The sequence below is a fragment of the Berghia stephanieae genome, unplaced genomic scaffold, assembly GCF_034508935.2.
Source record: "Berghia stephanieae isolate SIO BIC M18660-M18661 unplaced genomic scaffold, UCSD_Bste_1.3 scaffold1738, whole genome shotgun sequence".
Lineage (NCBI taxonomy): Eukaryota > Metazoa > Mollusca > Gastropoda > Nudibranchia > Aeolidiidae > Berghia > Berghia stephanieae.
This window is the reverse complement of record NW_027622777.1, coordinates 1-11644: the sequence shown is the minus strand read 5'-3', so window position 1 is coordinate 11644 and position 11644 is coordinate 1. Positions and strand designations below refer to the sequence as shown.

The window sequence follows — 11644 nt, the reverse complement described above, 5'->3', positions numbered from 1 at the left end:
CTTTTCCCCACCCCCGCCAATTTACAAAAAATTACAATTAGTATACCTTTTTTTGGAATTTCAACAAAAAAAATGAACTTAACTTAAATTTTAAATTTTCCCGCAAATTAAATTAATGAACTGTTTGGACAAACTTTCTTCCACGGCCGACAATATGTTCCCAGGGAGTGAGATCCAGTTCAACGTTGGTTGTTTCATAATAAAAGAAAAGAAATGGACTGTATGGGCCCTTTTAGAAAATAAGGTCTTTGTCCTCAGGCCATGCCGCTTTTTATCTGTTAAATTTTTATCTTTAATCTTGGCAAAGGTTCTGTGAAACTCTGGGAAGGCTGTCCTGAGTGATTTTATTAGACTGGATCCACCGTCGTCTTCCTTCTATAGGCTCCTAAATAATGGAAGGCCATCTGAAGTTCGTCCTTAGAAAATTTTTATTCCTGGCCGTCACATATAATCTGGGGGAAAATAAGAAAGAAAAGAAAAAGAAAATGTATTTGTACCAGCCGAGAATTAATCAAACAGAGGGGGGGAGTGGAGGGGAGGTATTTTGTTACTCCGACGTAAATTAAGAATTAGATAAATCTCTTTTATCTCCTTAGAGAGACCCCCCCCCCTCCCCCCCCCAAACAACCACCACACCCCCCCCCCCCCACCCCGAATTTTCCCAAAATTATCTCCCAGTAGAAGCCGATCCTTTACTGGGTAATTTTTGTATTACGTAGACAAAGGAAACAAAGCCAAACTCATAATTTACTTAGCCTTTTAAGACCTTGTTTTCCCTCTGATGCAATTATTGGGGCACGTCTCCGGGTTTATACAGACAAAGTCTTTGTGAAATATAGCACACTTGTATCTGTTTAATTTAAAAGAATAAACATAGATATTTGAATCATCTAAAGCCGTTTGATTATTAGTTTTTATTAAAGAAATGTTTAATCCTTTACCGCCAAAAACCTCACACTATGACATTATTTTTTCCGAGAAAAGACCAGAAAAATGTAAGAAAGACAGATGCATAGCCTTTTTTCTAAGACACAACTGTAGTAGTCAAAGTGTTGATAAAAACATGTAAAGGGAATTAATCCTTGGTATTTGTACACCCTATGTTATATTCTTGAGTTGCATCCCTTGAACAACACAATGGTTACCGGTTGGTTTGTCAGTTCATTACATCAACTATGCGCCGAGCGAGAATCGTACCCAGGACCTTATTAATTATTATTATTATTATTATTATTATTATTATTATTATTATTATTATTATTTATTATTATTATTATTATTATTATTATTATTATAGTATTATTATTATTATTATTATTATTAGTATTATGATCATTATCATTATCATTATAATAATAATAATAATAATAATAATAATAAAAATAATAATAATATAATAATAATAATAATAATAATAATAATAATAATAATAATAATAATAATAATAATAATAATAATAATATAATAATAATAATAATAATAAATAATAATAATATAATAATAATAATAATAATAACAATAGTATCACACTGTTACCTTTCAATGTGGGCTTTTAAGGTAGGTGTGAAATAGATGCCCGCTGGACCATATGTCTTCATGGTTTTGTGCTGGTTTACTTCTGCTCGATACAGATCATGATTTTGGTCAGTCTCGCGAGCCGCCTGAAACTCATCAACAGACAAGTTTCGCAAGGCTCCAAGACGGGACATGCTGCCTATAGCGAGAACAGTCATTAATGTGTCTCGAACTCTGGGGTGTCAGCCCATGTGGATCGTCCGTCAGGCTTTTCAACAAGTCTTTTGTTGCGAGGTCTGTGCTGCGGTTTTTGTCCTCAGGCCATGCTCGCATTTTATCTGTTAAAGTTTTATCTTTAATCTTGGCAAAGGTTCTGTGAAACTCTGGGAAGGCTGTCTTGAGTGATCTTATAAGACTTGGATCCACCGTCGTCTTCCTTCTATAGGCTCCTAAATAATGGAAGGCCATCTGAGGTTCGTCTATAGTAAATTTATTCCTGGCCGTCACATATATCTGGGGGGGAAAAATAAGAAAGAAAAGAAAAAGAATATGTATTTGTACTAGCCGAGAATAAATTTACATGGGTGGGGAATGGGGGGGGAGGTATTTTGTTACTGTGAAGTAACTTAAGAATTAGATAAATCTCTTTACATTTCTTTATAGAGACCCCCCCCCCCCCCCCCCCACCCGAACTTTCCAAATTATCTCCCAGTGGAAGCCGATCCTTTACTCGGTAATTTTTATATTAGGTAGACTAAGGAAACAAAACCAAACTCATAAATTACTTACGCCTTTTAAGACCTTGTCTTCTCTGATGTAATTATTGGGGCACGTCTCCGGGTTTATTGCAGACAAAGTCGGTCACGATGGGTGGCTCAAAATATGCTCTTGACGTGCTGGGCTCGTCCAATCTTAACTCTTCACTTTGGCAAGCATTGTACTGGAATAAAAAGATATAGATGAACTTCAGTACATATTTCATATGAACCTTTTTTTTTTTAGACAGCCTTTATAAAGCGTTTACCACCCCGCCAATTTACAAAGAATTACAATTAGTATACCATTTGTTTGGAATTTCAGCAAAATAAATGAACTTAACTTTAATTTAAATTTTCCAGCAACATATAAATATATATGAGCTGTTTGACGAAACTTTCTTCCATAGCCGACTCTATGTTCCCAGGGAGTGAGATGCAGTTCAACGTTGGTTTGTTGTCATAATAAAAAGAAAAGGAATGGACTCTGGAGGCTTTTAGAAAATAAGGTCTTTGTCCTCAAGGCCATGCTCGCATTTTATCTGTTAAAGTTTTATCTTTAATCTTGGCAAAGGTTCTGTGAAACTCTGGGAAGGCTGTCCTGAGTGATCTTATAAGACTTGGCCTTCCATTATTTAGCAGCCTATAGAAGGAAGACGACGGTGGATCTGAAGTTCGTCCTTAATAAATTTATTCCTGGCCGTCACATATATCTTGGGGAAAATAAGAAAGAAAAGAAAAAGATAATGTATTTGTACTAGCCGAGAATTAATCTACATGAGTGGGGAGTGGGAGTGGAGGTATTTTGTTACTGTGAAGTAACTTAAGAATTCTATAAATTTCTTTACATGTCTTTATAGAGATCCCCCCCCCCCCAACAACCAAAACACACCCCCCCCCCCCCCCCAAACCCACCACACCACACCCCCCCCCCCCCCCCCGCGAACTTTCCAAATTATCTCCCAGTAGAAGCCGATCCTTTACTCGGTAATTTTTGTATTACGTAGACAGAGGAAACAAAACCAAACTCATAAATTACTTACGCCTTTTAAGACCTTGTCTTCTCTGATGCAATTATTGGGGCACTTCTCCGGGTTTATTGCAGACAAAGTCTTTGTGAAATATAGCACACTTTTATCTGTTTAATTAAAAAGAATAAACATAGATATTTGAATAATCTAAAGCCGTGTGATTATTAGCTTTTTTAAAAGAAATGTTTACTCATTTACCGTCCCACAGCTAACACTATGACATTATTTTTTTCCGAGAAATGACCAGAAAAATGTAAGAAAGACAGGTGCATAGCCTTTTTTCTAAGACACAACTGTAGTAGTCGATGTGTTGATATAAACTTGTAAAAGGGAATTAATCCTTGGTATTGTACACCCTATGTTATTTTCTCGAGTTGCATCCCTTGAACAACACAATGGTTACTGTTGGTTTTGTCAGTTCATTACATCAACTATGGGCCGAGCGAGAATCGTACCCAGGACGTTATTATTATCATTCTTATTATTATTATTATTATTATTATATTATTATTATTATTATTATATATTATTATTATTATTATTATTATTATTATTATTATTTTTGTTATCATTATCATTATATTATTATTATTAATTATTATTATTTTTTTATTTAATTATTATTATTTATTATTATTATTATTATTATTATTATTATTATTATTATTATTATTATTATTATTATTTATTATTATTATTATTATCATTATTATTATAGCCAAAATATCCAGTAAACCTGCTCAAAGACCAGAAAAATGTAAGAAAGGACCCTCGCCCCAACTTTTTTCACATCACTGTACCTGCTCCAATGGCTTGCAATCCTTTATATATAGTTTTGTCGTGGGATTTGGCCGCATACGATTCCCTGTGTACCTGCAAACTGTGATGCATCGCTTCGGATATGGCCCGACTGAACTTCTTCAGGTGATTCCCTCTGCTGAAACAAGAATAGAAGAAAAAAACACACATAAAAAATCAAAAATAAACAGAATAAGTATTTCTGTGTTCTGCTCTGTGTTCTGCTTTGTGTTGGTTTCTTTTGCTTTTTTGTTTTGTTTTGTTTTTTGTTGTTTTATTTTTCTCGGGGTTTTTTTAGGGGGGGGGGGGGGGGACGTGCAAAATACCAATTCTATTGACGATTATCTTCAAGTATTAACATTAATAAAATAATAATAGTAATAATAAATAATAATAATAATAATAATAAATAATAATAATAAATAATAATAATAATAATAATAAATAATGATATAATAATAATAATAATAATAATAATAATAATAATATAATAATAATAATAATAATAATAATAATAGTAATAATAATAATAATAGTATCACACTGTTACCTTTCAATGTGGGCTTTTAGGGTAAGTGTGAAATAAATGCCCGCTGGACCATACGTCTTCATGGTTTTGTGCTGGTTTACTTCTGCTCGATACAGATCATTTATTTTGGTCAGTCTCGCGAGCCGCCTGAAACTCATCAACAGACAAGTTTGCAAGGCTCCAAGACGGGACATGCTGCCTATAGCGAGAACAGTCATTAATGTGTCTCGAAAACTCTGGAGGGTATCAGCCCATGTGGAATCGTCCGTCAGGCTTTTCAACAAGTCTTTTGTTGGGAGGTCTGTGCTGAGGTCTTTGTCCTCAGGCCATGCTCGCATTTTATCTGTTAAAGTTTTATCTTCAATCTTGGCAAAAGTTCTTTGAAACTCTAGGAAGGCTGTGCTGAGTGATCTTATAAGACTTGGATCCACCGTCGTCTTCCTTCTACAGGCTGAAGAGGACAATACTAACCAATCAAAATATCGACAAGTGAGAGGTATTGAGAGATTAAACAACGCAGTGTGTGTGTGTGGTGTGTGTGTGTGTGTGTGTGTGTGTGTGTTTCGTCTCCCGTATGACACCAATCATTCGCGTTAGTGCGAGTACAGAAGAGGCCGCTTGCCAACTGCTTTTTTTTTCTGTCCCTTAATAGGCTTTTGCGAAGCGGAATTCGTCAACTGCGTGTTAAGTGTTGCTGTTAGCTGTAGACGCGTTGTAAAGCGCTTTGAGCACGATTGCCTCGCTCGGTGCATAGTTGAGTCCTGGATAAAAATGTTCTTTACTCACATCTCTCACCGTACTCGGATGTAGAACTAGTTAGTAATGTTTTTCTCCGACCTGTCGTGTCCCGCTCTGCGTGTTAAGTGTTGCTGTTGGCTGCAGACGCGTTGTAAAACGATTTGAGCACGATTGCCTCCCTCGGCGCATAGTTGAGTTCCTCGATAAAAAAGGATCTTTACTCACATTCTCTCACCGTAGTCAGGTGTAAGACTAATACCTGTCAGTTAGTAGTTTTTTTATACGTCCTGTCGTGTCCGCTCTGCATGTTCAGTGTTGCGGTCTGCTGCAGACGCGTTGTAAAGCGCTTTGAGCAAGTTACTGGATAAGTTGGCTATAATAATAATAATAATTAATAATAATAATAATAATATTAATAATAATAATAATAATATATAATAATAATAATAACAATAATAATAGTAGTTCAAGGAATTAATTCCTTGGTATTTTGTACACCCATATTTTTATCTTCTTGAGTTGCATCCTTGAAAACGAGTACATGGCCGTGACTTTACTAGTGTTTTCTCCATCCTGTCGTGTCCCGATCTCCGTGTTAACTGTTGCTGTTGGCTGTAGACGCGTTGTAAAGCGCTTTGAGCACGATTGCTCGCTAGGCGCATAGTAGAGTCCTCGATAAAAAGGATCTTTACTCACATTCTCTCACCGTAGTCGGATGTAGAACTGGTTAGTAATGTTTTCTCCTTCCTGTCGTGTCCCGCTCTGCGTGTTAACTGTTGCTGTTGGCTGCAGACGCGTTTGTAAAACGATTTGAGCACGATTGCCTCCCTCGGCGCATAGTAGAGTCCTCGATAAAAAGGATATTTACTCACATTCTCGCACGGTACTCGGATTGTAGAACTAGTTAGTAATGTTTTCTCCGTCCTCTGTGTCCCGCTCTGCGTGTTAACTGTTGTGTTGGTGCAGACGCGTTGTAAAACGATTTGGCACGATTGCCTCCTCGGCGCATAGTAGAGTCCTCGATTAAAAAGGATCTTTACTCACATTCTCTCACGTAGTCTGATGTAGAACTAGTTAGTATTGCTTTTCTCCGTCCTCTCGTGTCCCGCTCTGCGTGTTAACTGTTGCTGTGGCTGCAGACGCGTTTGTAAAACGATTTTGAGCACGATTGCCTCGCTCGGCGCATAGTAGAGTCCTCGATAAAAAGGATCTTTACTCACATTCTCGCACGTAGTCGGATGTAGAACTAGTTAGTAATGTTTTCTCCGTCTCTCGTGTCCCGCTCTGCGTGTTAACTGTTGCTGTTGGCTGCAGACGCGTTGTAAAAACGATTGAGCACGATTGCCTCCCTGGCGATAGTAGAGTCCTCGATAAAAGGATCTTACTCACATTCTCTCACGTAGTCGGGTGTAAGACTAATACCTGTCAGTTTAGTAGTTTTTTTTCTACGTCTGTCGTGTCCCGCTCTGCATGTAGTGTTGCGGTCTGCTGCAGACGCGTTGGTAAAGCGCTTTGAGCAAGTTACTGGATAAGTTGGCTATATAATAATAATAATAATAATAATAATAATAATATAATAATAATAATAATAATAATAATAAATATATAATAATATAATAATAATATCAATCAATAAATAGTAGTTAAGGGAATTATCTTGGTATTTGTGTCACCCTATGTTATTTCTGAGTTGCATCCCTTGAAACGGTACATGGCCGTGACTTTACTAGTGTTTTCTCCATCCTCTCGTGTCCCGCTCTGGTGTTAACTGTTGCTGTTGGCTGCAGACGCGTTGTAAAACGATTTGAGCACGATTGCCTCGCTCGGCGCATGGTAGAGTCCTCGATAAAAGGATCTTTACTCACATTCTCGCACCGTACTGGATGTTAGAACTAGTTATGCAATGTTTTCTCCGTTCTCATCGTGTCCCGCTCTGCACGTTAAGTGTTGCTGTTGGCTGGAGACGCGTTTAAAACGATTTGAGCATCGATTGCCTCCCTCGGCGCTATAGTTGAGTCCTCGATAAAAAGGATCATTTACTCACATTCTCTCACCGTACTCGGTGTAGAATAGTTAGTAATGTTTTTCTTCCTCTTCGTGTCCCGCTCTGCGTGTTAACTGTTGCTGTTGGCTGCAGACGCGTTGTAAAACGATTTGAGCACGATTGCTCGCTCGGGCATAGTAGAGTCTCGATAAAAGGGATATTTACTCACATTCTCTCACGTAATCGATGTAAGACTGAATACCTGTCCGTTAGTAGTGATTTCTCCGTCCTCTCGTTTCCGCTCTGCGTGTTAACTGTTGCTGTTGCTGCACGAGCGTTGTAAACGATTTGGCACGATTGCCTCGCTCGGCGCCATAGTAGAGTCTCGATAAAAAGGATCTTTACTCACATTCTCGCACCGTACTCGGATGTAGAACTAGTTAGTAATGTTTTTCTCCGTCTCTCGTGTCCCGCTCTGCGTGTTAGTGTTGCTGTTGGCTGTAGACGCGTTGTTAAGCGCTTTGAGCACGATTTGCCTCGGTCGGCGCATAGTTGAGTCCTGGATAAAAAGGTTCTTTACTCACATTCTCTCACCGCACTCGGATGTAGAACTAGTTAGTAATGTTTTCTCCGTCTGTCGTGTCCCGCTCTGCGTGTTAAGTGTTGCTCGTTGGCTGTAGACGCGTGTTTTAAAGCGCTTTGAGCACGATTGCCTCGGTCGGCGCATAGTTGAGTCCTCGATAAAAAAGGGATATTACTCAATTCTCTCACGTAATCAGGTTGTAAGACTAATACCTGTCCGTTAGTAGTGATTTCTCCGTCCTCTCGTGTCCACGCTCTGCGTCGTGTTAACTGTTGTTGCTGTTGTAAAGCGCTTTTGAGCACGTTTATGGATATGTTGGGCTTGGAATTATAATAATAGTAATAGTAGTAGTAGTAGTAATAATAATAATAATAATAATAATAATAATAATAATAATAATAATAATATAATAATAATAATTAATAAAATAATAATAATAATAATAATAATAATAATTAATAATAATAATAACAACAAAGTATACTGGGGTCGAGCCTCGTTCGGCGCATAGTTGATGTAATAAACTGACAAACCAACCGGTAGCCATTGTGTTGATTCATTTTTTATTTAAACACGGACGAGTATCAGCGAGAGATGAGGAGAGTGTGAGTAAAGAAACTTTTTTCAAGGACTCAACTATCAAGGGAATTAATCCTTGTTATTTGTACACCCTATGTTATATTCTTGAGTGCATCCCTTGAAAACGAGTACATGGCCGTTCCTAGTGTTTTTTTTTTTCTATTCCTGTCATGTCTCGCTCGCCGCGTTGTTAGTGTTGTGCTGTTGGCTGGGAACCCGTTTGTAAAACGCTTGAGCACGTTTACTGGATATTGTCCCGCTCGGCGCACACAAAAAAACCTCGTTGGCGAATTTGCGCTCAACAGAAGTCTCTATTGGAGGGACAAATAAAATTAAAATGCAGTGGGCGAATGAAGAATCGCGCTTCGGAGAAGCCTTTTGGGGGACAAAAAAATCAAAACAAAAAAAAAAAAACAAAACCTGTTGGCGAATTGCGCTCAACAGAAGTCAAATTGAGGGACAAATAAAAAATTAAAATGAAAGTGGGCGAATGAAGAATCGCCCCTTCGGAAAAAAACCCTTTTTTTGGGGGACAAAAAAAAAACCAAAAAAGCAAAAAAAACCTGTTGGCGATTGGAACAGAACTTTTGAGGGACAAAAAAAAATAATAATGCAGTTGGCGATAAAGGGAGTCGGCGCTTCGCAGAAGCCTTTTGGGGGACAAAAAAAAAAACAAAAAAAAAACAACAAAACCTGTTGGCGAATTGCGCTCAACAGAAGCCTATTGAGGGAAAAAAATAAAATTTAAAATGCGGGTGGCGAATGAAAAAATAGCGCTTCGCAGAAGCCTTTTGGGGGACAAAAAAAAAAAAAAAAACCAAAAAAAACAACAAAACCTGTTTGGCAAATTTTGCGCTCAAAAAGAAGCCTTTTTTGGGGGGGGACAGATAAAATTAAATTGCAGTTGGCGAAGGGAAAAAAATCGCGTTTTTCGGAAAAAGGGGCCTTTTTTGGGGGACAAAAAAATCAAAACAAAAAAAAAAAAAAAAAAAACCCAAAAACCTGTTGGCGAATGAAGAATCGCGTCTTCGCAAAAAGCCTTTTGGGGGACAAAAAAAAAACCCAAAAAAGCAACAAAAAACCTTTTGGCGAATTGCGCCAACAGAAGCCTATTGAGGGGACAAATAAAATTAAAATCCCAGTTGGCGAAAATGAAGAATAGCGCTTCGCAAAAAAGCTTTTGGGGGACAAAAAAAAAACCAAAAAAAACAACAAAACCTTTTGGCGAATTGCGCTAAAACAGAAGCCTATTGAGGGACAAATAAAATTAAAATTCAGTTGGCGAATGAAGAATCGCGCTTCGCAGAAGCCCTTTGGGGGACAAAAAACAAACAAAAAAGCAACAATAACCTGTTGGCGAATTGCGCTCAACAGAGACTATTGATGGGAGAAAAAAAAATTAAAAATGCATTTGGGCCCGAATAAAGAATACCCGCCTAACAGAAGTTCTATTGAGGGGGAGGAGAAAAAGAAAATGGGGGGGAATTGCGATGATGCGCAGCCGAGCGAAATTTTATAGAAATGCACTTGGCGAACTACAATCCTGTTTTAGGGGGACAAAAAAAAAAAAAAAAGAGAAAAAAGTCCCTCTGGACGGAGGGGGAAAAAAAAAAAAAAAACCCCAAAAAAAAAAAAACAAAAAAAAACAACAAAACCCCTGTTGGCGAATTGCGTCAACAGAAGCCTATTGAGGGGAGAAAAGAAATGCGCCGGAATGCCGTTAGAAGGCCAGCGAGCGAATGTTTAAAAAGTTTTGCCGGGGTTAGGGGACAAAAAAAAAAAAAGAGAGGGGGAAAAAAAAAAGTGCCTCTGGACGGGGGAGGGGAAAAAAAAAAAAATAAATTAAAAAGTAAAATTTTGTTATATTTCACTTTCCCCCCACCCCGCACCGCGCCCCCCGACAAGCCATGGCAGGGGGGGAGGGGGGGCCGAGACAAACCCTGTGGAATTGGGGGGGGGATTTAAACTCAGCGTTCCCGGGGGGATCTCAGCCCATAAGGCTGATTTCACCAAAACCGTCCTGGGCCCGTTTTCTTCGACGGAACTATTGGTCACAACTAGTCCCCCCGTTCTTCACTCGACCGATCGTTCTCGCCTTTTTCCCGGGGTTCCTTGGTTTCCTCTTCGGGGACCGTTAGGTGCGCGCGATTCTTCCGACTTCCGTTCGCCTGCCGGGCCGGGTATTCAACCTTTCCCTTTTTTCCCCAGCTCGGGGTCTGTTTGGGGGGGAAGGGCGCCTTACGTCGTTAGGTCCCCGAAGATGGTTCACGACTCAGAATCCTATCTTTTCCCCCTCTCCCCTCCTTCCTTCCAAACCGTTCTCTCCAACTGTTTTTGCTCGTGAATGGGAAAGGCGATAGAAACCCTCTGTTACCTCCCGACTTTTTCACCCGCCCGATGAGTGGGGGCCCTTTTGGTTTTCCGTTTCGTAGGCAAGCTTGTCCGATTCGGGGGGACTGCCTGCATCAGGTATTCTGTGTCACCGCTCTAAGTTTCTGAACCCCGTACGCCTTCCTACCTTTTTAAAAGAAGACGCCACGAAATATATTTTTCACGAACAGAATATCTTTTCTCTCTCCCCTTCCTTCCTTCCAAAAGTTCTCTCCAACTGTTTTGCGCCTCCCGGGGAATGGCGAGAGGCGCTAGAGTCAACCTCTGTTACCTCCCCGAAATTGTCACCGCCCGATTTAGTTTTCCCTTTTGGTTTCCGTTTCGGGGGGCAACGCTTGTCGGGCACTTTCGGGGGGGACCTGCTCTATCAGGTATTCTTGTCACCGCTCAAGTCTGAAACCCCCCGTTTCGCCTCCTACCTTCTAGGGAAAACCCGAGATATGTTCACGACAGGAAAACTCGTTTCTCTCTTCCCTTCCTTCCTTCCTTCCAACCGTTTTCCAAACTGTTTTTGCCCCCTCGTGATGGAGGCGATAGAAACCTCTGTTACCTCCGGAAAATTGGGCCCCCCCCGATGAGTGCCCTTTGGTTACCGGTTGGCCAACGCCTTTTCCGACTTCGGGCCCTGCCTGCATCAGGTATTCTTTGTCCCAGCTCTAAGTCTGAACCCCCGTACGCCTCCTACCTTCTAGAAACCCCCGATTTTTGTTCACGACGAATCTATTTCTTCTACCCTTCCTT

The 11644-nt window shown here is 39.5% G+C and overlaps 2 protein-coding genes across 2 annotated transcripts; both read right to left on the bottom strand.

The window, feature by feature from the left end:
* Positions 1 to 1539: 1539 nt before the first annotated feature.
* LOC144961205 (uncharacterized) lies at positions 1540 to 2723 on the bottom strand. The gene is made up of 2 exons (XM_078894481.1): positions 2305 to 2723; positions 1540 to 2028 (listed from the first exon to the last, which is right to left on the bottom strand). Exon 2 carries the CDS (start codon positions 1981 to 1983, stop codon positions 1672 to 1674), a length of 312 nt encoding a protein of 103 aa, XP_078750607.1. The 5' UTR covers positions 1984 to 2028; positions 2305 to 2723; the 3' UTR covers positions 1540 to 1671.
* Positions 2724 to 2766: 43 nt separating this feature from the next.
* LOC144961206 (uncharacterized) lies at positions 2767 to 4809 on the bottom strand. Its single transcript, XM_078894483.1, has 4 exons — positions 4650 to 4809; positions 4102 to 4238; positions 3314 to 3408; positions 2767 to 2983 (listed from the first exon to the last, which is right to left on the bottom strand). Exons 1-4 carry the CDS (start codon positions 4784 to 4786, stop codon positions 2906 to 2908), a joined length of 447 nt encoding a protein of 148 aa, XP_078750609.1. The 5' UTR covers positions 4787 to 4809; the 3' UTR covers positions 2767 to 2905.
* Between the last annotated feature and the right edge of the window lie 6835 nt (positions 4810 to 11644).